Below are 26,803 nucleotides of genomic sequence, written 5' to 3'. Positions count from 1 at the left end.
GGCAGGGTCACCTCACAGCTTTTCCAGATCAGAGATGCCTAATACTTAGTCTGTCTGATCCAGAACGAGTCCAGTCTTTTGGAAGTCTTCCAAAAAAGGAAAAGTCCAATTACAGGACCCAACATACTTGTCACCTGGATTTTGATGTCACCTCTGGCAGGTAGGCAAAGCAGCTTGAGGTCAAAAGAATAATTATTCTGAATTTGTCGACCCATGGAAGAATGTCAGTTTTAAATTGTTTCCAATTGGTTTTAATTGTATATGGGTCTGAATAGGAAGAAGGTAAGAATATTAAAAATAGTATCTATAGAGGTGCACAATATCATCCAACCCTAAAACGTTGAGTGAAGCGTAGATAAGTCGAGAAAAGGTAGGAAAACAGTCTATAAATCATTTCTAATGAAAAAAGTCCTGGGAATCCCATCGTGATTGCGAAAGAGCATTTCGTGTAACTGTTTCTGACAAAGGCCAACATGTCTGCACTTACTCCTTAGCCGTTCGTGGGTATCTGTAAGCAGTTCCGTGTCCACAGTAACTACTGAGTCTGAAACTGAAGAGCAGAGTTAGGGACTGCCTCGTCACGCATTCATTGTTTTACCTCGGGACTCAGAGACGCGGTGGTAACAAGAGCATCGCATAAGAACAGAGAGAACAGTACTTAAATGAGCTTTTCTGGTGGACAGATGGCAGGCAGCTTCCAGAGCTTTTGTGCTTCCTTTAAATGAAAACTCCCACCCTTGGGGGAAAAAAAAATGAAAAGAAAGATGGTTAACTTTTCACCGTGCCAATGATTTATTATTAATCTAAGTTTGTGGCTTTGTTAAAAGGGCTGGTTAAAATTACACCACACCAGATAATCTGCGCCCACCTGCATAACATAATTAGATGACGGTCATTGCGGTAGCTGGTTTACTATGGTTTCAGAATTGGGTTTCTGCCTTGTAGCTCTACGTGTCGCTCTGTCTTTCTTGCTGATCCTGTCACCCCCTCGGACTTCTGCCGGGGCCACTCTCCAGACCATGGACACGTCTATGGAAAATAATTTTTTTAAACGCTGACTGTATAAATACTTAACACGTACCCGTGAAACTTACCAGATTTCTAGATGCACTATTCTCTGAATTTCCATTTTTTTGGAAAAGAATTGAAATCCAAATTCAAAAAACCCTACTTTCTTGCTTGCCTATTAACATAGATACAGTTATTATTTATTAGAGAATTATTTTGGTAACTAATCTATATAGAGGATTCTAAACTATAATATAAAGCTTATTCACCAGCAGGTCTCTATGGAGGATTATGGTGTGAAGATTGTTACCGCTAGAATAAGATGTTATTTCCTAAATCCCAATAAGGGAGTTGGCCGTACGCATGGAGTTTGTGAAGGACAGTATTTTTCTTGTTTATTTTATAGACTATTTTGTTTTACTCTTCTTTTTCTCTTTAAGTGCACTAAATCGTCAAGAGGAAAGAACTCGACAAATTCTCTTGAACAAAAGATAAGGTGCTTGGAAAAACAGAGAAAAGAGGTAATTTTGAAATATTAGTTGAAGCAACATGTGCCACGGATTAGGCTGAGAGCGAGAAAGTGTATCACCTGGTGCCTTTTATTTGTTATTGGGTCACGGTTATAATCTCTAGGGCAGTGGACTGTATTATTTTGAGAGCAAATATTTTTTCTTCTTCCCTACTTATCTCTTACTCAGGATCTCAGTGTTTGAGATCCTGAGTAAGTGTTTTGCAAATGAATGCAAAATGACAGTCATGACTCCGACAACGATAATCTTGATTTTCTCAAAACTTAAATGTTTCCTCCACATGGGCCAGGTGAACTTATCACCTGTGCCCTGTATGCCTTGCAACTTGACACACCTTGGAACTCAAACTGTCAGAAGTGTTAAGTATAGCTGACTTAGGTGCTATGACTTCACGAGTCGGGCATCTGACCGATAACGGTTAAGGAACGTTCCCACACAAAAATGTGTGTTTCCGTGATGTCATTGGGAATGTAATAGACAGTATTCTGAGTTCTGTTTTTCTGAGTTTAATAAATATTAGAACCTCTTTATTCCTCTTGACAGAGGAAGAGGTGAAAACTTTAACGAGTTTAGCACTGCGTATGTTGTCAGTTTTGTAATTCCTTCTCTAAGCCTTTCTAAGGTTCTTTGTGTTGTCTTCTGCAGTGCCTTCTAGTCCTCTTAATACTGCATAAAATACTGTGCCCTTCTGGAACATTACTGAACTACAGCAAAGTAATGTTACCATAGCATAGAAATAGTAATCCCTAAAATGCCAATTGATCAACTGTCTTTACATTATAATATTATATAGTCTCATACTAAATAGCCATTTTTATTTCCAGCATAAGAATTACCTAGTAACTGCCACTCTGGATGAGATATTTTATTTCATAATTAGGAGAAAGTCTTGCTATTTTTAGTCATTTTGACTATCTTCTCGATGCCTGTCCCATATTGATAAGTGTTGGAATTTCTTTTAAAGCAGGAAGTTTCAGACTTCCCTTATAAAGACATGAAAACACAAGACATGGTATTTTTCATCCCTCTATTGAGTACATAGTTTTAAAACTTTCAAATTGTTCGCAGCCTCAATTGTTTCTCAAAATAGTAAATACCGTCTATGACAAAAGTACTATTCCTTGAAAATCTATACTTTCGAAAAGGTGATATTATCCATTTGTTGAGTATATATCACAAATCATGCGTAGATTTTAAAAGACACGTTATTGCAAGCAAATGATAATCAGTTATTGACGTTCAGAATTTATTAACATAAATTCTGCTTTTAAAAAGCCGGAAGAAATATTCCATTGTAGTAATGTAAGCACATAGAAAAATATGAAAAGTTTTGAAAAAGACTTTTCATATATTAATAAATCTTACAGAAAACCATCAATATTTACGACTTATTATTTTTTATCAGATTCTGGTTGGATTAAACAAAGAAGGTGAAAATTCAAGCAACTAACGAAATTGAACGTTGCTAATAAACTGTCCATCTGACTAGTCGAGATAACACCCAAGACTTAGCTTTGCATCCCCACCTTGAGATGGCGAAAGCCTGTCCGCAGCGTCACCCCGGCCCCACCCGCACTCGCTGGAGGGGACACTTAGCAGCCTCAAAAAAGCATTTCACATTGGTCAAATATTCAAAAAGGCAGACATCCTTTGTTGATTTCCCCAATTTTCATAATTTCAGCTCCTGGAAGTCAACCAGCAGTGGGATCAGCAATTTAGAAGTATGAAAGAGTTGTATGAAAGAAAGGTAAACGCCCGTGTCCGCTCGGTGTTAGCTCTCAGTCATTACCTGGGGGAGCCAGGTGTGCGGAGGCTCTCGCTGACGTCCGCTAGAGGGGACCTGTGGATAACTGCGGGCTCGCCGCTGGGAAATGACGGGCGTGCCGAGTGCGTTAGTGGCAGCCTGGTCCTGAAGACTGATGACCAGCATCGGGGAATTATCTCGAGCTTAGCTAAAGAAAGGTACTGACGTCACCTCTGGAGCTGTCGTTGGAGTTCTTACACACTTTTATCACAGCTCGCAGAGTAGTGATAAAAGTGTGTAAGAACTCCAATGTCAGTAGTGCCCTGTGACTAGCAGCCACAAGCACACGCGGGTACATGCGAGGTGAGGGATGGTCTCGAGTTCGTACTGTTTTGTGCAAGGCCAGCTCTCCAAGTCCTTAGTTAGAGGCATAAGCTACTTTCCACAGGTAAAGAGACCGACAGTGGGGCAGGGAAATTCTGAGGGGAGTGGGGCGTCCCCTCTTCTCTCTGGAGCATGTTCTCTCTCAAACAGCTTTTGCTTTGGTGAGAAAGACATTGTTTTTGGAGAAAATATCTCAGTCAATTTAGCCAATTTAGAATTTAGAATCACTCCGTGTTCAAAAATAGAGAAAAGAGAAAGTAAATTCCCCGGAATAATTCAGAATGAAGCAACTCGACCACAAGTGAGTAACACGGCAGCATTGCTCTCTCCTTCCCCATTTTGATACCCGGAAGCATTAAATTTAGAAAGAGCAGGATCATGTTCCCACACACTACGGTCAGTCCACCTCGCAGCATCGAGTCTCCAAACGTTAAAGAACAGGATCCCGGGGAAGCTGTTTAAGCTGCAACGTTCCCGAAGGCCTGCAGCTGCGGGACGCGCTGGGGTTAGGGGTGGTAGAACCCCCATCTCTGGGGAAGCACCTGTCCGAGGCTCCTCTCACGGTGCCATTGTCACCCTGATGACTAATGCGGCCGTTAGTGGCAGGGGAAGCTGCAGGTTAGATGAGCTGCAGGCCACGTCCGCTTGTCCCTGGTGTGGGCGCACTCACCCCCCGCCGCCCCCTGCTGTTCCTTCAGCCCAGGCAAGCGCACCTTGAGAGCTGAGAGTAGACGGACAGGCCTAGCGGTGACCCCATCTGCGGCGTAACTCTGCATCCCCTGGGAGGGGCTGGCAGCCGTGCCTGTCTGCTTTTCTGTGGAGGATGCTCCTTTTCAAAGGCGGTGTCCTGACCTGGGTTAGGGCGGTGGGTTAGGGAGGTGGGGAGTGGAGCTAGTGGAGGGGGGGTGGGGAGGGTGCCCGGGGAGAGGGCCTCGCCGTCCCCTGTGTGCAGGCTGGGGACAGATGCAGGGGGTAGTGGGTCTGCAACAGTCTGCGACGGCTTCCTCAGGTCACAGAGCTGAAAACGAAACTGGATGCCACGAAAAGACTCCTCAGCACCCTGGAGAAGGAGCGGCCGTCGAACCAGAGGGCCAGCGACTGGCCGAGTGACCTGCTCCCGGAGCGGCAGCAGCGGGAGGAGGTGGGCAAGGACCAGAGCGAGCCCTGCCCGAGGGGCTGGCAGGGGAGCCAGTGCGAGGGTGGGCCGCTCCTTGGGACGCGGGAGGAACGGGTGCCGGCGTGTCCTCTGTCACACAAACAGGCAGGTCGTGATCTGCCGGGGAGAGACTGAGTCATGGATTTCGTGATATCTTTTAGGGCGTTTTAACCTTAGAGGAAGTTTAGTTTTTTTCTTTTTTTTTCCCTCCTTTATTATTTCTAGTACTAGTATTACTACTAATAACGTGACAATAGCCTGCATCGGTACAGCTGCTTTTCAGCTTTCACGGAGAGCTTTACAGATAGGTATTGCTTTTAGAATCAGCAAAATGTAACATTTTAAAAAAGTACGTCACCCTCATCACCCCCCTGAACATTCCCAGCCCCCTGCGAGGAGATATTACTTCGGCCATTTCACAGGTAGGAGGACTGAGGCGTGAAGAGCAGAGGTGACCTGCCAACACCGACAACTCGGCACGCGGGGAAGCGGGATGGGACCCTTCCTCCAGATGCCGAAGCCCCATGGATCCCTGCTCAGAAGGGCGTGGCGGCCATCTAGGTGACAGTGCCGCCCCAAAGAGACTCCCAGTCTGACGCCCAGTCCCTCGCTGGACTCCCTGGACATTGTAGGGGAAAACTGGGAGGAAAACTTGAGGCTCTGTGGGCCTCTAGACATTTTTTAATGTATGTTAAGAGAAAACAAGTTTAAAATAAACATTGTCAGGTGAAGTCCGGTGACAGATGCTGCCAGGCAGTAGCTGTGCTCGAAACATTCACGAATCTCCCAAATCTCGCACGGTTACCTACCTGCCGAGGCCGCCTCTGCCGCGGACGCCCCGGCCGCGGGAGCCCGAGGAGCACGGACGGCCCTGCGCGTCTCTCTCGGCCGCGAACCGGTCCTTGTCCTTCGCGATTCCATCACGGCGACGTTTTCCTCGCGCAGAAAAGTTGGGACTTTTTTCCAGTTGAAATAATTTTGTTAGGTTATGCTAAATGAAAAAATAATTCGTTCCTTTTCTAAGTGTATAGGCCCATGCTACCTAAATTAAAGCAGATAGGATGATTTTCACTTTTAAAGAAAAGGACTGACCTAAAAGAGATTTCTTAAATCTGATCAGTGCCCTGGGAAATTTTAACTACATAACAGCACCCCGAACGCCAAATCGGAATTCCTGTAAAGGGAGCCATTCGCACCTCTGTTTTTTTAATAGACTTACTATTTTAGAGCAGCAGAAGCGAAAGGCCCAGGGGGTCCCCATGGTCCTGCTGCCCCCACCCGTGTGAGGCCCCCCCTTCGCCAGCGCCCCCGCCAGAGTGGGCATTTGTCACGGTAGACGACCTGCAGCGACACGGCCGCATCACCCACACCCGCAGTGCACCTCAGGGTTCCCTCCTGGTGGCGCACGTCCTGTGGGCTTGGACAAGCGTGCAGTGACACGTACCTGTCGTCATGGTACCGCACGGAACAGTTTCACTGCCCTAATATATACCTACATTCTGGAATACTCATCTAACTAGATTCCAAAACTCAATCTCATTAAGAGTCCAATTCACTCCAAAGTGTACCATCCAGAATATGAAATTGAGGGATAGTAGATGTTGTCTGAATCCAGAACCTACTGGTACCTAAGTAACTAGACTTACCTCAGCTATTTAAAACCCCGGGCTCCTTGAAGGTGGCCTGACACGTGGGGGGCGTGATGGCGGCTAGACCAGCTGATCTCTGCCTTCGACAAAGAACAGCCACAACAGTGCGGCACTGAGTAACTGTTTGCAGTGAGGGGGCTCAATGCCTGAAGTTTATCCTCTGCTCCCTCCCTCCCGTCCAGAAGGGTAAAGGATTGGGCTTGGAGATAGTATTTGTGTTGCAATGATGCTTTTCTCTTTTTAAGACTTTCGATTGTTTTACTGAGTCACTTATCCATCGCTTAGTAACAATACATGAGAACTAGTTTACTCTGCAGACCCATCCGACACTCGTGAAAGTGAGGACTGGAAATCTTGATATCTGTGTCCGAGTCACAAACCTTAGTAGCATGAGGGATAGAAGGAAGGTTCCTTCTGTGCTGACCCTGTCCTCCACAGAGAAAATCGTGCTCGAACGCGGTGTTAACTGAACCCCCAGCACCCTGCTTTTGTGGCTGCTTCTGACATCTGCCAACGTACACGCCACCTCAACTGTACTGATTTCGATTTTGTTCTCTTGCTTTACTTCAGAAGGAAAAGGAAAGCCTACATGAAGAATTACATGAGTTGAAGAAAGAGAATAAGCTTTTAAAGGAATCAAACGCTCTTGTGAACAGAAAGAAGGAACATTACGAATGTGAAATCAAACGCCTCAATAAGGTACCCGGCCAGGCCACCTGGGGAGGTCACGTGTGCGGCTTGGCACCACGAGCACGTTCCTGGCTGAGTCACAGCACGGCGCACGCTGCCAGCGGCTCCGGCCTTGGCCCGCACACGAGCCTCTCTGGAATTTTCTAAATCCCTCCTATCTGCACTGCTCAGCCCTACTTGGTTAGGAAGCTTTTGGGAATTCATGTCTCTGCAAAGAAGCATCATGAAAGAGAGAAAGAAGAAGGAATCGTAGAAGAGAGTAAGGACAGTTTTCAGTTCGAAGAACCACAAAGAGCGGGTGTTTATGAACAAGAGCCTTGTTTCTTGGTCAACCACAGGAGTTTCCTGAGGAAACAGGCTGCTCTTTAAAATCGTCACGCAGGGAGCTGGGCGTGATGCAGACTAGATGGGATGTGTGCGCATTTGTGTGTGCGTGTGTTTTGTGAAGTAATAGCTTCGTTTTCTGGGGGAAAGGATCAGGGAAAAATTAAATCCTTTGCTGTTGACTTTCCCAAGAGCTACAGCATATGTGGACCATAAGAATCCTTGTAGCACATGGTTAAGTTAAGCCATGCATCTCTCAAGCTAGAGATTTCTTGGCCTAAGTAACAGAAATTATCTTCTAAAAAGGAGTAAGTATTGACTGGCCTTGAAAACGTGCTCAGTGCCTGTATTTGAGACTGTGCGCTATGTTGTAGTTAACCAGTGTCCAGAGGTGTCATTTCAAGGTCCCCGGAGTGTTAAGTATGCACCCCCATAGCTGACAGAGTGCTTGACAAATGCAATAAATATCTGATCCGTTCGCAGGCAAGAACTATTTTTTGCTCATGCCCATGTGCACCCTTCACTTTTGTGCATCTGTGTTTACAGCCAAAAGAAAAATTTTAAAAGTCAGACAAATTCTAATCTTATGTCTTATGAATATCGTCATGAAATCTCAATGAGAAACATTAATCTGAGTAAAATTCAGCTGTTTATACAAATGTCCCCTTCACAAAAAACCTTATTTTTCTGGTTATCCTAATTGAAATTATATACTCCACCCGTAATATTCCTGTTTTAATTTTTCCTTGGAATTTACTGCCGTCTAATATATGTTTAATGTCTCAGACTTATTACCTATTCGTCCTCAGTCTCTCTGTCTTGGCTGTAAGGCCCGCCAAGTTTATCAGGGTTTATCAGGGCTAACTTCTCTGTTAGGTGCAGCAGGCGCAGTGTTCAGGGCCCGTGAATATATTTAATTTCTCTTAAAATCAGTAGGAAAATTAAACTTTTAGGTTGAAAAAATGTTTTCCTATTAATATTAATATACTCATCTAAGAATGCAGTTGTGAAATATAATTTTAATGCATGTTTCTATAGAGAAAGGAACTCGCAGTGATAACGTGGCCCCGAGTTTTCTGTTTCACTCAGTGTTGAATCCTGAGTGCCTAGAACAGAGCCTTTCTCATAGTACGTTCTTAAATATTTGTTGAATGGATGAGTGAATGAATGAATTTAATTAGCACATAAGATGTTTAATAGCCAATTTTGGACCTGTGAAAGCATGAGAGTCGTGTGTTAACAGGTGTAACTCCTAACTTAAGACTAGTAAGGAAAAATAAGAGTCCTTCCACCCAGAAAACATTTCATCCCACAAATCTACACCTTAAACCGTCACTTAAAAACAGATAAAATAATGAGTTATGAAAAGGTTTTCTTCTTCTCATTTAGCACATGTCTCAGGGTCTAATGAAATGTAAAGAACGGTTACTCTCATTTCTATGGCAGATTTTTATTTTCTTTTTACCGCTGCAGCAAGTAGAAGTGACTCGGAACGTGGAGCTGGGCGGTCGGTTGTGCACACCATCCGTCACAGGATGGAATTCAGGGCCCACCCTACTCACATAAGCCCAAGCCCACGCCCACTGCCTGCTCATCCACTCACTCAGCAGAAACTTGTAGCATCAGCTTAATAATTAACATATGGCTTTCAGAAGCTCACACAACTGTGTGTGCTCAATTTCACTTATTTGCTTTGAAAGAAATACCTGAGGGCATTGTTTTCGGTCAAGTCCTTGGGAAGCCAGGTGTCTCGCCACAGCAGAGAATTTACCTGCGCTAGTGAGCCAGCACCACCCCGGGGCACATTGGGTTTGTCCGGAGCCTCCACACTGTCACAGGCTGGATCTGCTGAGTGTATCTGCGCTGATAGTAAACAACTATTCCAGAAGGGGTTACAGCTGTTTGTTCAAGGCAGCTGGAAAACCCCAGCGTGGAATCAATGTCCATTAGACTCACCTTTCATTTGTGACCCATCTGCAAAATTTCTAGAAGCCTGAATAGCATGAAAGGTAGACCAGGAAATTCAAATATAAGAAGACTCACAAAAACAGTCTATTCATGAGTAGGACATGGAACCAGTATATTTGATTGTCTTGACTCACCGGGCTTACTCTACCGTAGATTCTCTACTACTACGAGCACATTTTTTGAAATTATAACTATTACAGTATTTCCTAGAACTATGGAGCTTAGCAACAAATTTTGACAAAAACATAAATTAGTAAACGACTTTTGTTGTTTCTTGAACTACTTCTTGGAGGAAGAAAAGAGTTCCGTTTCTCTTACAACTTCCTGAAAAATGATATTTACAACGGGCTAGACTGCATTCGTAGACTCTGAGACATTCCATTAGGAAACTCCTGGTCTGTCTACACATGTTCGAGGCCATAAATTAGTTTTTCTTTTCCGGCCGTTATGACCACATGGTACAGCAATGCAGGGAAGTTCCTAACAGGGTCACTGAAAGAACATCATTGACGCTACTAAAGAAATACAGAGGAAGTAAATTCTTCTGGCGCTCTGAAGTGAACCTTTCTATGTGTATAGGGGACTCGTATGATAATAAGCAGGTAGTCATACTGCACATGGGCTCTGAGACCACACCAGGATGAGATGTGTTCTGTCACCATCTGTGGCGGCCATTTTATTGAACTCATCATGAACCAAAGGTCTTCAGAACAGAGGCAGTGTCATTTCCATGACCTGAGAGAGCAGAGCATATGTAAGAGTATCATGGGCTGATGGGTAAGGATGATAATCTTACTGGCAAATCCGAGCATCTCTGATTTCCTCCTCCTCCTCCTCCTCCTCCTCCTCCTCCTCCTCCCACAACAAAAACAGCAGGCTGTAGTGGATGCCAGGGAGGCCGAGCCCTCCCTCCATGCCTTCTGGGTGATGGTGTGTTACCGGAGAATTTTGGCTGGGCCAGGGCATGGCGTGCTGAGGAGGACGGGGCAGAAGGACAGCAGAGCAGATCTGGGGGACGTGGTTATACAGCAGAATAGTACTTGAAATGTCATCCGAAAGCCAGCAGCATAAGCTCTCGAGCAATGCGGATTCTCAGACCCTACCCCCACGTCTACTGGTCCAGGTTCTCTGGGGAGGTGCCCAGGGATGGGTATGTCTGCTACCTCTCCAGGTGATTCTAATGCGAGAATTATAGGTAGAGTATATACTTGAAGCAGAGAATCGAGAGTAAGAGAGAATCTAGAGAAATCTAGAGAAATCTAGAGAAAGGGTATAGTTTTTCTCTCGTGGTTGGCTGGGTGGAGGGGGCTCCAACATGGACGGCCTGAATGAAGGTCGTTATTAAATGAGAGTTGAATAAGATAAGCATCACCATGGGGAAAAGACAGATTCTGGGAAAAAAATACATATATGCTAGAAAATCAGAAAGAAGAAATCGTTCAGTCAAGCAGGGGGCATTAGAAAGGACATTCGGCCTTGTGGGTCCACTTGAGAGGGCCGTCATTCACACGCTGCGCCTCTCAGGCCGACGCTGCGCTCCTGTTTCACAGGCTCTTCAGGATGCCTTGGCCATCGAGCGTTCTTCATTTCCTGAGGACCGTTTGGGCAAATCCGAAGAAGAGCGCAGTCACGAGGAGATGAGAACAGAAATGGAAGTTCTCAAACACCAGGTGAGGAGCCGAAGGGGGCGCGGTCAGGGGGAGAGCATCCCACCTGCTCTCATGCAGGCACCTTGGGACATTTTTGGAAGTCTTGCTTTTCAAAATGTGTCAAAGGTTTTTGCATTTAGTTCAATGTGACTCATCTAATTGTAAAGCTTGATGCGAGAATGATCAGCTAGTCCAACTCACACTTTATGAAAGAGGGGACGGGGTTTCAGAGGGGTTCAATGGCTTGCCCCAGATCGCACAGGTATGAGAGGGGCACACCAAGATCTTTATGGCGAGATTCTATCAGCACTGGGTCTGAAGAGTCTCAGGGACACATGACTTATTCTGCAAACTATTAACTATTAACCCAGTCTCTGGACCTTCTCAGAAAATGGTAGCAGCCGGGCTGTTATTCTGTAGCTTCTGGTCGCTGACCCTTGAACAATGAGGGTGGTTTTAAAGGGAATACTCTGCACTGATCATAATCACTGAAGATCCGCTCATCTAGCCCCGCATGTGAATGGTGCCGCCCAGCAATTTACTGTCACGAGACTCCTCATCCGCACTCACCCAGCCTCACTCACTGTCACCGAGTGGACAGCAAGAGGAAAGGGTGTCCTCTCTCAGCTTCTGCACGTGTCAGCAGCGCAGGGCTGTGGGGACAGAGCGCTGCCCACACAACCTGGGTCTACGTTTAGTTCGGCCGTCTAGCGCTGGCCTGGCTAAGGGCCACCCATGCCTGTCACCTTTCCTGTGAACTCACGTAGGAAAAGAGTCGCAATGGTGCAGGCGGTGTGGACAAACACAGGGCAGGGACAGGAACTCCAAGCCCGAAGCATATGTCATCAGTAAGGTGGTAGCCGTCAGGGAGGCCATGTCACAGAACGAAGGGCTTGGAAGGGTTATTTTTTTGATGTCCCTGGGTATGAGCTGTTTTGCTCCGAGAAAGTGCCAATTACAAGGATTTCTGATGCAAAACATGGAAGAATTGAGCAATCGTGTTGTTGTTGTTTATTGTTATTACTTCACAGGAAGTAGCTTACCTATAAATCTAAAATATTCAGAGTACTTGATGGTAAAGTTGAGTTTTCTTCTCTATCAACTCCATTTGAATAATCGCCCTCATTACATCCAGGATCAAATATATAGCTTAAAAATGGCCCCTTGCGGAGAATAAGGGTGCAGATCTGTGCAGATCTGTCAAATTCTCGACCCCTAAAGCACCGTTATTGGTGCCAGCCAGGATTCCTTTGAAAATAGTGCTGCTTATGGTCAGACACTAGAACTATCTGCGTTGCCCTCATGCAATGTACAACACACGTGACAGGGTCGCTGTTACACGCGGAGCTGACAGTAATGGTGTGGCTCCATGCGACATTCACGGCGACGGGTATTCTTGTGTCTGTGACCCCCGAGCCAGAAGCCGTGCTATTAGTTGTCGTGTGGCTCGTTTGCTGCACACATTTTAACTGCACACACCTCTAACTGAGCCCCCGCAATCGTCACGTCATCAAGTGCCACGTGAACATGCTAAAGGATTTAAACTCACAAAGAAGCTGAGCTACAGTCTTGGTCACTGATTCAAGTGATGACACCGCTCGCAGTGCTGTGTTTGATAAAGAGTGTTTGCTCTGATCGGATGGCTTTCTCCCATTTCAAATGCCTCTGGTGACTGTTTATAGAGCATTCGTTTAACTGTATGGACTTGAACCTCAGCTCTCAATCGAAAAACAAAACGAACAAAAACAAAACAAGAAACAAAATATTGGCTTGGCTGGATGTCATTTCTTTACGATTCTGGTGAATAAAGCCTTAAAAATTAAATATGAATAACTGCATCTAGCGCTATATAAAATGTTTAATTTCTTCCTCTCTTTCCCATTATATTTTATTGTATTATTATCGATTTAAAATTAATAAACCTCTAGTTAAAATTTGTTGCACTGTTGGCGATGAAGACGCAATATGCAATAGTGTTAACAGACGACCATCTAGCTGCTGGTTCCAGTGTAAGTTGTAATTTAAATCATGGTCTTGAAGGAATTTCTTTGTTTCATTCCCTAAGCTTCATTTATTTTCATAGCTCCGCACACTAGTCTCCAAGCTGTTAGTCAACACAATGCCAATTCAAAACAACAATAATTAAGTGTTTTTCTTTCTAGTTTGATTACTTTTCTGAACTATTTGAAGCATCTCTGGAGAGGTGTTCCACTAAATAGTACTGTTTCTTTTTTATGATATACCCCCCAAATTCCTAGGGCAACACCTGTGAAAACCTTTTAACAATCATGCTTTGCTTTTCCACCTGCCCGAACCTTTCATTTCTATGTTATGTTCAACTTATAATTTATGTTTTGGAAACACTGGCATGTCTACATTTAGTAACTTTACTGAATGGGTATTGTCAGTAAACTGTCTTTTAGAACTCCAAGCAGTATTCGTACATCAAAGCCTTATGTTGGGGATGGATGACTTCCTCCAAAACACTGACACTTAATACGAGGGGTGGGGGTCATCGAATATGCAGTAGAATAATGGGTGAGGGGCATTTTTTCAAACTATCTACATCATTATTTTACTTCTGAATTCCTGATACACGCTCAGGGAAGAAAAGGTTGAGAAATGCCATTCTGAACAAAGTGACAGATACAAGCATAGTCCTATGCGTCAGACGGAGCCCGTCACAAAGCAATAGTCGTGCAAAGGGGACAGGGACGCCTCCGATGAGACCAGGACGCGTCTTCTGCATCATTTCAATGGCTTAAGAGAAAGGGAAGCTAACGGTAACAGCGAATTACTATTTCCTAGGTGCAAATATATGAAGAAGACTTCAAAAGGGAGCGATCGGACAGAGAAAGACTTAATCAAGAGAAAGAGGAGCTGCAGCGAATTAACCAGACTTCTCAATCCCAGTTGAACAAGCTGAAGTCTAAGGTATAGATCCACATGAAATAATCTTTGCCAGCACGAGTGCATTTTATTTTCATTTTCTCATTTAAGAAAAAAAATTCAAGATAGTTCGTCTTCTTAATGCTAACTGACATTGGATTTTTTTTTTTTTTTTTGAGAGGTTAGCACCTGGGATGAAATCATTCTTAAACAATCTCGTGAGGAGTTGAAAATGACTGGAGATTTCTTTTCCCTTGCGTATATTAAGGAATTACCCAAGAAACTGGATTCCAAAGTCTTTTCTAAAGTCTAATTCTTTTGATCTTTTCCTCATAATATTTATCTTGGTAGAACAGCAGTTGAACTGCCTAGTACTCCAATTCAAATTCGAAATTCTCTAGTGCAGTGAAGTTGTTTCTAAATTCTTGTCATTTTCTCTGAAGGACTATGTTGGAATGTTCTTGTCTTCCAAAAACACACAGATTTCTAAATGTCATTTACATATCTAGTGAAATCAAGAATTTGGTTCGATGGGTCCACTGATTAAATATAACTCTCAAGGAAGCCAGATAATGACAGCCAGTTTACTGGAATAGACTATATTAAATGTAAGAGTACTAACATAAAGTATAATAAGCTCTATTAAAAGTAGATTCAGGAAGTTGCCATGATGGGTAAATATTGATGTTAATGAGGAAAATGTAGCTCACACAATTTTGGCTTAAGAAAAAAAACAAGGAACTACAAATTTTGATTGTAAAATCTTGCAGTGCTTTTCAGTAAATGGAAGACTGTTGTGTGACGTGCTGTGACATGTGCGGAATGTGACAGCGTAGAAGCCTTTGAATGTACAGCTGACCAATTCCAGTTACAACAAATAAGCCATGGAAGCTGGTTCTATATCCATATCTATGTCTGTGCCTATATAATATCTATAACTAAGTGTATCAGCCTAAAACTGAGAATTCTAATGGCCTCAAACAAACTGGAATCACAATTTAAAACTATCCAACTCTCCAAACTTCATTTGGGAAATTGAAGATAGAACCAATGCACGTCTGGAAAGTCCGAGACTTTTTTCCTGGAGATATTGCTATCAGTGCTTCAGCCCTGGGCTTCTGACCAAGTTACTGATAGCGGGTCAAGAGCAGCTTTAGAACTAACCACTTGAACTCTTTCTGATAAGCAAATGCCTTTGTTTTGTCTGTAGATAAAAGCTTGCCAGATGGAGAAAGAAAAACTAGAAAAGCAATTAAAACAGGTATGCTGGCGCTTGCCTGAATTCACCAAGCCCTCCTGTCAGGGTTTCACCCACACTTTAATTCCCCAGGAGAGCAGTTCAAGGTCCCAGTTAAAGGCATGTTCAAGATCTGCCTCGGATCCTAGAACAACCATGCTGTTCATTATCAACTAAAACATCAGAGAATAGGTAGTGTTTAGGAACCACCAAGGACTCTCAACCCCAACACACATGGAAAACTGCCCTGCAGAGCAAGTGACAGCAGCACAGGCCTTGGTGTGTGTTCACACCAACGGAGATTTCTTCACAGACCCATAAACACCTGGGAAGTGCATGTTGGTGTTTCTTACAATCGCTTACGCGACTGATGGTGGAAAACTACACCTGTTTGCCTCTTTAGAGAAACAGCACATCTTCCTGGGCACTGCCTCCTTCTGACCCATCGGTTCCCTAGCAACCACAAGGCATGACCATTATTTCCTCTCTGGACTTCAGTTATACCATAACGGTCTCTGGCTGCAATGGCAGAAAACTTATTTTATGGCTCGATCGCTGGTTCTTAAATGAGGGCCCCTTGTGAAGATAACTCAGAACCGTAAAGTTAACTCTGTATCCCTTTCGAGTCTAATTTCTTCAAAATGGAAACATAATTAAGGTGTCACCTTAAGTAAAGTATGGCCTGTGATCTCATCCGTATCAGTCCAGAGTCCACACTGACACGCTTACTCTTCTGAGTTAGGATGATGACAGATTTAGGCTAAACTTTAAGATTTAAACCAAACCCTGCGGTTGTGTAAAGCAAGAGTCAGGTGACTCCCCACCCCAACCCCGCTGCGCCCAGCCTCGGTGAATGACAGCCCTGTTCCCCTCAGATGCATTTCCCGACCTGCAACTGCAGCCTGGATTTCCACCCGTGGGATGCGGGAGCACCGACCCGCCCCGGGGCCGTGCAGGATCTGCGGACGTTCCCAGTAAGTACGAGGTCTCACTCCGGCAAGTCGGTGCTTGCTGAGCATTCTGTTTCCGTCAAATTCCGTCTGTCTCTGGCACATAGTATTGTCTACGGAAAGAGCCTCTATTTTATCTCAGCCTCCAATTTGCAATTACGGCGGTCGATGCACACGATCGTCTTTGTGATATGGTAGTCACAGGGCCCACAGATGTGAATATTAACGGAAAGGTATCGAATTGAGCTGTAATTCCTTGGACAAACATACCTTTTATATGGGCCATTTTTAATGACATCTCTGACTCTCTCAAAAGGACATTTTTATGTATAACGAAAAGCAAAGTGGATATAGCGGAAACAGTCTGGGTGACGTCTTTTTCAGTTGTAAACTTATACTGAACTACTGTGGATGTCACTATGTCTGTGCAAAATAGTTTTTGACATTTTCCAATTGAAAGGATATCCTTAAAGGAGCTAAGAAAAAAGGGACCCCCTTAAGCTGCTCTCCACGGCCGCGTCTACGCAGGCTAACGCAACGCGCAGTGGAGCAGTTATTTGTGAGTCGAATTGATGTGGACAGCGAACCTGGACGGCTCAGGCCCAGGCACCTTCTCTTCCTTCTCTGAAGCAGTCCCAGCCCCTCCCACGGTCTGGACACTGGTCTCTACCCTCTCCTCTGCCCCCACACACGGAACCTTTACACAGGGATTACGCATTTTTCTGTGTTTTAGATTTGCTCAGAAAACTCTCCTCCCCCTTCGGTTTTAACTGTTTCTAATTGTGTGAAGAATCTGAGATTTAACCGGATTTTCCTAGGAGAGCACCGAAAGAGGGCATGATTCTCTTGGTCGCTGAAACTGTCATCCCTTTGTATTTGAATGTGCCTCAAAACCTTTTCCCAAGGGAGGAGATAGTGACTCTCTGGGTGGCGGAAGTACGTCAGAATTTAATGAGCATCTCTTATTTGACCCTGGTGTGTGGCACAGCACACTGCTGAGAATTTGGTTCTTGTCATTGTCGGCAATTGCTCCTTCTGTCTGTTCTCCTTCCCCCATTTCTTCCTTCCTTCCTTCCTTCCTTCCTTCCTTCCTTCCTTCCTTCCTTCCTTCCTTCCTTCCTTCCTTCCTTCCTTCCTTCCTTCCTTCTTTCCTTCTTCTTTCTCTCTCTCTCTCTCTCTTTCTTTTTTTCTTTTACTTGTTTGCTTACATTCTAGTCTTTACAGAAACATTTCTGGGACTCTCTAAACACAGCTATCATTCATTCATTCATTCATTCATTTTTTACAGAATGTAGGATTAAATTAATATTGTGGGAAATATAAATAGAAATTTACTTAGAAATTAGCTCCTACAGGTTGGAGAACTGGAGAAATATTCTTGTGATAGGTTAACTATAAAACCAATGAGTATTCAAGTTTATTTAGAAGTAAAAATACCTATTTTCTTCAAATCTTCACTTGTGTAAAGAAGGTAGAAATTCACCTACTATGACAGCTCATCAAACTTTCCCTATCAATTACAAGAGGTAGGGCAGTCCAGATCATGTGAAATTATCACCAAATAAAGGCCTATATGTGAAAAAAGATTCCAAGTCACATAGAATGGCCTACATTTTCAAGCAGTATTCGATTAAACGGAATCTTGGTATAATAGTAGAATTTACAAAAACTCCCAGAAATAAGAGTATTTCATTCTTATTTATAAGTCTGAATTACAGCATATGCAATAGCATTTGTGAAATTACAATATGGTCACCTTTTTTTGGCAACTCTCCTGGAATATAAAACTGAGGCTCACGTCACTTATCCTACATGTTATTTGAGACATCTAAAAATAAGCAAGGAGATGATCTCATTTCCTGTTTCGGCTTCTGTGTACACCAAAAGGAGCCAAGAGCCTAGGTGTCTGGGGGTAAAGTGGGGTCAGGCTGTACTAAATGCAGCATTTCTTAGCGTCTGGTCATGTAATTGAACTTTAGGCTACTTTCAGTGGTCTGGCAGCCCTGAAAATGCTCCCTACTGACTCACTGTTAGAGAAAACTTCCCTGAGTTATTTTCAGGAGGTAATTGAGTAAGAGAATGAAAGGTCTACATTCTCTGTGCCTGGGGAAGCAGGAGGCAGGGGTGAGCTTTTGGAGCAGGAAGACAGAGCAACCGCACAGGCAGGTAAAGCTGAAATTGTTCTGTTACGTACAAAAATGCTGGCCTTGGAGCTGAACTTGAAGTTCAGGTCTGTAGCTTCTGATTCACTCTGTGCACGTTGACACGTTCCCCGATGTTCAATCTAGCTGTTCTTGGCTGCTGTAAACCCAGGAGAAAATCCCAGGAGAAACACCCGAGCCAGCCCTCTGGCCTCCTGGCCTCTCTAGTCTGACCAGTGTGAGCGCGCCTGAGACAGGGTCCTGCAGGAACAGCATGCAGGGAAGGAACAGCCCCGCGTCACCATCCTGAGCCTCTGGAGCCATGTCCCCACCCCATGGCTTAGATTTCTTCCTCGAACCACCACAAAACATTAGGCTCCTCATTCTTCTCTTGTCTTCCCGTTGCCTCCCGCGTGCGGGTTTTCAAAAGAGTATTTGTCGATAGTAAAGGGCTTTGTTTTATTCATGGACTATAGTAAGTTCTATAAAAGCGTTGGTTTAGATACTTCTGCAGATATACAAAACACATCTGTTTAAAAAACAGAAAATACGCCACAGCCCCAAAGTAGTGGACATTCGGCCAAACGCAGAGTGGCTGAGGAGGGCGTGGGGAGACGGTCGCGGTGCCCAGGGCGGGAGAGGGAAGAGCAAGCCGGTCAGTGCGCGTGCCGCTGTCCAGCGTGACGTCCGCACCGCTCTAACCACGCTTCTCCGTCCCCCGCAGCCGGACCGTCCGTGGTGCGCGCCCGAGCCGCTTCCGCCAGATGCGCGGCACACAGCACAGGGTAAGACCACTCTTTCGTGTTTCCGTTTCCGTGGGCTCTTTGGGGGATGTGTACTCGGCATACGCTCATTCGTGCTCGGAGACGACCTGCCGGAAAGCCGTGTTGCATACACAACCCTAGTGTGTCGCACCTGGGGTTATGCTGCTCTCTTTAGGAGAAAAAAAAAAAAAAAACTTTTCGAAGGCAGAAAGGCACGAGTCTCATCCTGGCTCCCGTCCCTACTCCAGTCTCAGAGTCAGCATCCCTTCGGGGGGCAGAAATGAGAACTTCCGGCGGAGCTGTATCATCCCCCCGAACGCCGAGGCTCTGTGGTTCTCCAAAGGCCAGAGACACATCCGCTATTCCAGGCTGAGTCTGCTACCCAGATGTTTTAAAAGAAGTCACTGGCAGGCAGACAGAGGGGCCCAAAGTCTCAGAGCTTGTTCCCTAATGACTAAGTGTCAGACTCCGAGTTCAGGGTTGCCCGCGACACCCACCTCCACGTGGGCTGGAAAAACTAAAACGTCACCTACGAAGTGCTCACAGCCCAGGGTGCTCTTTTTCTCCTTTCCCTCTGGTTTCCCATCCTCCTCCGCCTCCGGAATCTGCCGTCCTTTCCACCGGTAGCGTCTGCGGGCTCCCGAGGCCGCCCAGGAGCGGCTGCCTCAACCCCGCTGTGCGCACCTCTTCTCCTCACGTGCAATCACAAGTCCGCGCTGTGTGGCACGTGTTTAAAATCTCACTTGGCACACAAGCCGTGACTCCGAGTTGTTAAATTCCATAGGTGTGGATCTGCCTAGAAAAGCCGAAGGTGAGCCATATTCCAGCTTCGGGCCCTACTTGAAATCCGACCTCATTTAGTTCACATGTCAGATGACAGAACTCGGGTTTTCAATGCAGGGAGCCCAGGGAGCCCCCGCGCCGTCAGGCAGGCTGTGGACCTCACAAGGCCCCGGACTCTTCACCGTCGTCTGTGCGAGAGGAGCTTCTTAAACCTGTGCAGTGTACAGCATGGACAGGTGCACACAGCAACACTGGGAATGGCAAAGGCCATAGCTTACAGGCGCGTTGCAGAGGATATGCAAAGCGACAAAGCTATAATAAAGTATCGAGGTATTTATCAGAAAACTGCAGGATTTTCTTTTTTCTTTTTCTTTTGCTTTTTTTTCCCTATTACAAATATAACCATTAGTTTTTGGTTCCAGCCATAATGGAGAGCTTTTATTAGAAAGGCACACTATTAACCATAATGATTGCTGCATAATGTCTGTGACTTTGAAAGCCATTGGTGCATAATAGCTGAGTTACCACCCAATTATAATCTTCCATTTTATATCGGTCTGGAACGAATATTAAAGATACTTTCTCCTAGTGTTGGAGTTTAATCACTAGAAAATACAATTACCCAGAAGAAAATTCAGCAATATCATAGGGCCATCTATATATCACTATTGGATTCTTCCTGGACCAGTGTTACAGAAGCCAATAATTACATAGAATAGAAATGAATTGAGATTACCACCAGAAACTAAATAAAGTATGCAAAAATAGAATTTTATAGTTAGTGTATGAGATCCGATTTTTGTCTCTTTGGGAAGAAATATAATGAGCTTTGTGATGCATAAACATGCTGTGCGACAGTGTTTACAGAAGTAAAATTAAAATAAAAATGAGCCTATTATGTACTCACCTAAGTATTTTTAAAACATTTTAATCTTCATAACAATGCTATAGAGTAGGCTTCACGATGAGACCATTTTCAGACGAGCAAAGCGAGGCGTGGAGAACAGCATCAGCAGTTAGATCGCAGTTAGGGACAGGGGTCCCGGGAGTAAAGCCCAGGTGTGTAGGGCTCCAGAAGCCTGTGCGCTGAAGCACATCCCATAGGGCCCTTGGAAACCTACCCCTCTTAGTAGATTAACGTTTTCTAAAATGAGAGTTGTAAAACTGAGGATGGGGCTTTAACTTGGATAACTACGTGACTAGTACCGAATCCTCAACCATCTCTCCTTCCTATGCACAGCACGTGTGATCTGTGCGAGTCATGTGATGCCGGATAATCCCACAGGGGAAGGGCCGGTGCTATGTGAGACGGAGTCTGTGACACAGGCGCTGTGAACGAGTCTGGTAGGAACTGACCGGGCGGGCTCGTGCCACTTGAAACCTGCCCTTACCCTCCCAGCACGGCTCCGCAGCAGCAGGGACGAATGGCTGTGGCCAGGGGAACCCCCTAGACAAATCCCTTCCTCGAAATCTACCGCTCGGGTCTCCCACTGGTCCTCTTCTAGCTTCCCAAGCTGATGCTATTTTGAAGCTCGAGCCAGGTCGTAAGAATTGGCAGAAGCTCTGAACTCATCCTTGTCACAAGCATCTCATGTGCCATTATTTAATTTCTGTAGTGATTCTTGGTTTTGTTTTTTCATTTGGGCCATTTAATTGAAAGGCTCCTTTTGGTTTCTAGTTCCGACCCAATTGCTCAGGTTCTTAAAAATAATTTCGCGGTATTGTTAAGCAAATATGAGTTTAGAAATCTTTTATTATATAGATATTTTTGTTATAATAATACTCATTGTTCTATTATATGACTAATATATTTATCCCCCACTATTCAAGAATATACCACTGGTCAAAATGCCCTGTATTCTGGGCTACAAATACCAAAATCCAAGCAATAGAAGGAAATATGAGTGGAAAGATTAGACTCCATCTCTGATAATCTACAGATATCATTTCTTAAAACTGCTGTAAGTTGTATTCATATAAGTACTTAAAATACTTTATATTTAAATGAAAAGTGTTTCCGAAAATGTGACTATTTAAATGAATTAGCATGCGTACTGTTCAGGTTGTCCCGTTTCTCCGTTTTTACTAATTTTCTATGACTGCTGCCAAATTTGCTTTTCTAACCCCAATATATGTACACATTGTATTTTTATCCTAGTATCTTCCCCATATAATTGTTACTCTTTATGACAATCTAACCTGAAATAGTGGCTCTGAGAGCTATACATGGAGTGTCTGTAAAGCAGTGGCCTTGTGATTTCAACAGGCCCAGTGAGTGAAAGGTGAGTCCGTTTCTGCGATATCACCAGACCCTTCACATTCCCGGAGCCTGGGGCAAGAGTAAGGGGAGAGCTGCATACCGTGTGCGTAAATATCTGAACATGAAGAGTCAAGTTTAGAAGCTGTTAAAGTGTGGTCTATCCCGCTATTCATAAATAGAGCTAGAAGGCCAGAATAAATTTTAGAATGCTCAGAAGCCTACAGTATGTGCCAGGACACAGTGGGACAGGACAGGAAGACCTGAGCTGTGGCCTGTCCCCTCCTCTCCCCACCTTACACTGTGAGGGGTCTATGAATTTGAGGATCCCAATTTCATCCATATACCCCTCACCACTCCACAATCAGCGCCCCGGGGCCTGGGGGAGGGGATGACAGGAGGCCTGGGAGCAGGTCCAAGGTCATTTGGGCGGAGAATTTTGGGGTCCGTGTGTGGGTACCAGGATCTTATCCTAGAGGAAGGTAGCCACACTCTGAGGGGAGGTATGGCCGGAGGAGAGCTGGAGCGGGGCCCTCTTAAGAGCGGGGACTCAGTGAAGGGCTCCCTGGCCGGGGACGAGGTCCCTGGGCATCGAGCACCACGGTGGACAGTCTTTGGGTCAACCGTTCACAGCTCGGCTCTCGGTTATTGTGCAGGGTTATTTTAGAGTGCTTTGGGGACACACTGAGAATTGGCTCTTCTTTCAAAAATTAAAGATTTAAATTAAGGTTTTCAAGGCATTTGAGACTTATTTGACTTTCTCTCTGCACAGCATGAAATGATGGTATTTCTATACACTGAAGTCCACAGAGGTTAATGAGTTACAGCTTCTGTTTAGAAACACGTGATTTTACAAAGAACATTTCAATTTAATTTCATCTGTTATCAGAATAGAATGCGAAATGACTTCCATGTTTCTGAAACAATTATGGCATAGTAGAGTTACTGTAACCTTGAAAACATGTTGTTTGTTTCTTCCTTTCTTACTATATCGCTTGCCAGTCACTTCCACGCCTTCCAAATTTTTCATATGGCACAGAGTTGAACTTTGTCTCATGACCTGGAGCTCAGATCTTACATATCTGGAAGGTATGACATGTAGGCATGTGAGACTGTGTTGTGATCACACATAATTATTTCTTTACACTTTAAAGATCAAAGCCCAACTATTATAATTGACCTTTGCTAATGTACAATAATAACTAACTGAATACTGACTGAAGTCACCTCCTAGGGCTGCCATACAAAGGACCACAAACTGGGGGGCTTAACACAGGAGAACTTATTCTCCCAGAGCTCTAGAGGGTGGAAGCCCAGCATGTAGGTGTTGGCAGGGCCGTGCTTACTCCAGAGCCTGCGGGGGGCATCCTTCCTCACCCCTTCCAGCCTCTGGTAGCCCCAGATGTTCCTCAGCTTAAATAAAGTGTAAAAGTATATTTTAAATGTCCATGAATATATAAAAATATAGGTGGTAAATATATTCCTATGCAAACATGGATTTTATAAGCAAATACTAAACATTCTAATTAACAAATACGAAAGCAAATACTAAGTATTCTCATTAACAACTATATCTGTAGATATATGTATGTATTCTACATGTGACTAGTCTACGTTCATGAGAAAAATGCATAAAATAAGTCCAGACAAGTCATAATTTCGCCAGGTAAATAAAATTGCGGTAATTCTCTTAAATGGAAGAGAAAAACCTATGGGGAAGAAAAGCGGGTCTGTCTCACATCTCGCATCACAGCTGGGAAGAACATCTACTCGCCTAGGTTTCCTTCCTGTTCATGCCTAAGCGTCCACATTCCGGGAGGCTGGTGGGCATATGCAGAGGGCGGGGTCGCCTCGACTCCGTGTCCCCACTCTGCTGATGGTGGCCCCACCCCTCCTAGTGCCAATGGGATTTCAGATTCATCTGATGCTTGACTTACAGTCAAGACGTGGCCTCTGCCACCAAGATGTCTGGCTCCCGTTCAGATCACTTCGGCATCATGTTACTTAACCCGCACGCTTGTGAACACAAAGCGTAGACTGCAGCGGATGCCACGAGCGAATGAATAACTGGGCACACAGTAAGTGGGGGTCTCCACCCACCAGAAAGGCAAAGCCTGCTCTTCCTCCCGCTGTGAGGCCCCACGATTCCCCGTGGCCTTTCTCTTTATAATCGCAGAGCCACGAATAGCTACAGAAGTGTCTCCATGCCACCTGCACTGCCCTCCCTTCAAGTGATTAAGGACCTGTCTTTGCTTTTGTTCAGATTGCCCCTCCGCCATGGATTAGCCCTTGGGCCTCAGCCTCTCGCCATCGAAATCATAGGGATAGTGGCCCTTGCCTCTATGCCTATGTCATAAGAGTGCTGTCAGAATAGCAAAGGAATTGATTTTTCTTAACGTTTTAAGACACCTAGGAGTATGTACCATCAATGCATTAAATCTAAAATCAGATTGGTTAGATTAGTACATTATACTTCTGGGTCCAAACTTATGTTCTGAGCATATGACATATCTTTTTAATGGAATGGCCATAGTTCTCAGAAGCATATATTTGATGCCTGGGAAAGTTAGTTAATATCTTCCTGTCACCAAAATGTTTGTTCGGCATGTCTTTGAAATACCAAATGCAAGGCATCAAGGCTAAGACATTTAACATATTCTAAGCTGTCATCGTGAATCAGGAAAACACCTCATTTCTTGGCGTTCGTCCGATTTTTTTTCCTGTTGCCGTGAGTAGGCCTCTTTGATTTTGTTTTCTCATGGTACACATCCATGGCACTCTATCCTGGTCCTACTAAAACAGGACGAGTTTGTCATCTCAGTCCTCACGGCACACTCACACATCGTAAGAACCGAGCTCTCTTCTACGCGTTTGACGATCGCGTACCCAGTACCATATTTTAAAAGTAGTTTATTTGGCAATTTACCTTTCTGTAGGGTAAGTACTGACCTAATAGCAACACGTATGACTTACTGTCATAGCAAGTGCCCGAGCCACCGAATGCCAGCGGGAATGGGCAGCAGACCGGAGCGCTTCTGTTCAGCACAGTGAGAACGAGGCCACAGTGACCTGGGCAGCAGCGAGCGCGCCCGGCTCGGCGCCGGCCTCCCCCGCAGGCCTCCCCCGCCACCCCGGCGTCTCCGTGCGCTGGCGGAGCGCGCGGATAAAGCGCTTCTTTCAAGTTTATGTTCACCCTGAGTCAAAACAAGAGGCTTTCTGATGTTTAATCTAAAACATTTTCCTGCTGTTTTTCATAGGTTTCTCCACAGAAAAGAAAGTCGATCAGTAGAAGCGGTGGAGGAGTGTGCGGGCGAGGGGAGCCAGGCGGCGCCCCCGCTTCGCCTTTCCCGACTGCGCGTCTGCCCCGCCGCTGTCGCCCCCACTGTCGCGGACAGAGCAGGCCTGCGGCAGCCGAGCCCCGACCGCGCCTGTCTGCGGGGCCGGGACCACACAACGGGACACGAGACCCGGCGACGGGTTCGCAGGGCGACCCCCCGCTTTCAGCAGCTCCCCTTCAGGTGCAGCGACATTGCGTGGGGACTTCAGTCATGTCCGCTGGGGGAGAAGTGTCCGCGCTGTGCGCGGTTAGCCTGCCTCCCGTCGTTTGCGCAGGGGGTCAGTTCTCCAGCCGCTTTAGCGCGATACTCCATCGCTGCTGGCCTCGGCGAACCCAGAGCTAGGGTTCGAGACGGCGCACACTTCCTTAAACTAAACGAGTGGCTCGATCTGAATAAAACGAGACACTTGAAACTACTTCTTAAACCGATCATTCCTTTAAGATGATGAGAAATCGTGAACCTCTTTCATTTTCAGATAGACGAGGTTATGAACGGTAGAGTCCTAGCGTGATGGTGACGACTCGGCTGTGTTCACGTGTACTTACGGCAGAGGTTCAGACCCCTATGGGTTTGCAGTTAAATCTGTGTTTTTCCTCCCTGTGGACTTGGGTAGTTATTTATGAAAAGCGTAACTGTGACTTCTCAAGCTAATTAAAATGGAAAACAAATGTATCTAAATTTTATTGCAGTTAAGTTATACAGTGGCATGACAGATGTCTAAAGATCGAGCAGACTTAACAGTGTTAAGTTCGTCCGATTAATGAGGGCTCTGCTGGGACCAGCTGGAGGCCTCTCTGAGAGGGGTGTGACCCACGGGTATCAGCGCTTCTAGAAACACCTAAAGGAAACCAGGAGCTTCAGCCGAAGCTGCAGTCACATAAAATAATCCAGACACACCATCGAGACTGTCTAGCTCCAACATCCAGAAGTGACGCTGCTTAATTCTGGACTGATCTTCCCCACCCCTCCCCAATGTCTAGAAACGCTTGAAGCTTTATGTAAAGGGAAGATGAAAGAGCCTTAGAAAGTTAAATACTTTCGTCCTCAGTCTTCCATTACTTGAACACAACTCTTGTGAAAGAATTACCCTTCTTTTACACAAATTTTCTAAAGCTTTGTTTTTGCTACTGCTTATTAAAGAGGCAAATCATTCTTGAGCAATACTTCAGTATCGACGAATCAGAAAAATAACAGAATTAACAAATCGGTTGCATTGAAACATTTTGGCATTTAAAATTTTTCCATTTTCTCAGATTAGTAAAGAAGTCATTGTAATATCAAGTTCTCGTGGTGGATTACGTTTGCCAACCGAGGTGTGCTGAACACACACACAAGAAGTGCT

The 26,803-nt window shown here is 45.0% G+C and overlaps 1 protein-coding gene across 2 annotated transcripts in view; it reads left to right on the top strand.

Moving 5' to 3' along the window:
- The window catches only part of TNIP3 (TNFAIP3 interacting protein 3), an 82,134-nt gene extending 56,001 nt beyond the window's left edge, over window positions 1-26,133 (top strand). The window contains exons 5-14 of one of the 2 annotated variants that reach the window (XM_011370778.2): window positions 1,449-1,529; window positions 3,220-3,285; window positions 4,676-4,807; window positions 7,042-7,170; window positions 11,004-11,123; window positions 13,911-14,036; window positions 15,202-15,252; window positions 16,104-16,202; window positions 19,044-19,104; window positions 25,381-26,133. In XM_011370778.2, the coding sequence (XP_011369080.1) occupies window positions 1,449-1,529; window positions 3,220-3,285; window positions 4,676-4,807; window positions 7,042-7,170; window positions 11,004-11,123; window positions 13,911-14,036; window positions 15,202-15,252; window positions 16,104-16,202; window positions 19,044-19,104; window positions 25,381-25,412 (897 nt within the window). In that variant the 3' untranslated portion in view covers window positions 25,413-26,133. Of the gene's footprint in view, window positions 1-1,448; window positions 1,530-3,219; window positions 3,286-4,675; window positions 4,808-7,041; window positions 7,171-11,003; window positions 11,124-13,910; window positions 14,037-15,201; window positions 15,253-16,103; window positions 16,203-19,043; window positions 19,105-19,331; window positions 19,954-25,380 lie in introns of those variants that run through there. The other variant, XM_023536967.1, reaches the window with a different exon arrangement.
- The last annotated feature ends 670 nt before the right edge of the window (window positions 26,134-26,803 follow it).

The sequence above is a fragment of the Pteropus vampyrus genome, unplaced genomic scaffold (genome assembly GCF_000151845.1).
Source record: "Pteropus vampyrus isolate Shadow unplaced genomic scaffold, Pvam_2.0 Scaffold174, whole genome shotgun sequence".
Taxonomy (NCBI): Eukaryota; Metazoa; Chordata; class Mammalia; order Chiroptera; family Pteropodidae; genus Pteropus; species Pteropus vampyrus.
Note: the sequence above shows the minus strand (reverse complement) of the source record. Positions and strands in the feature narration are given on the sequence as shown.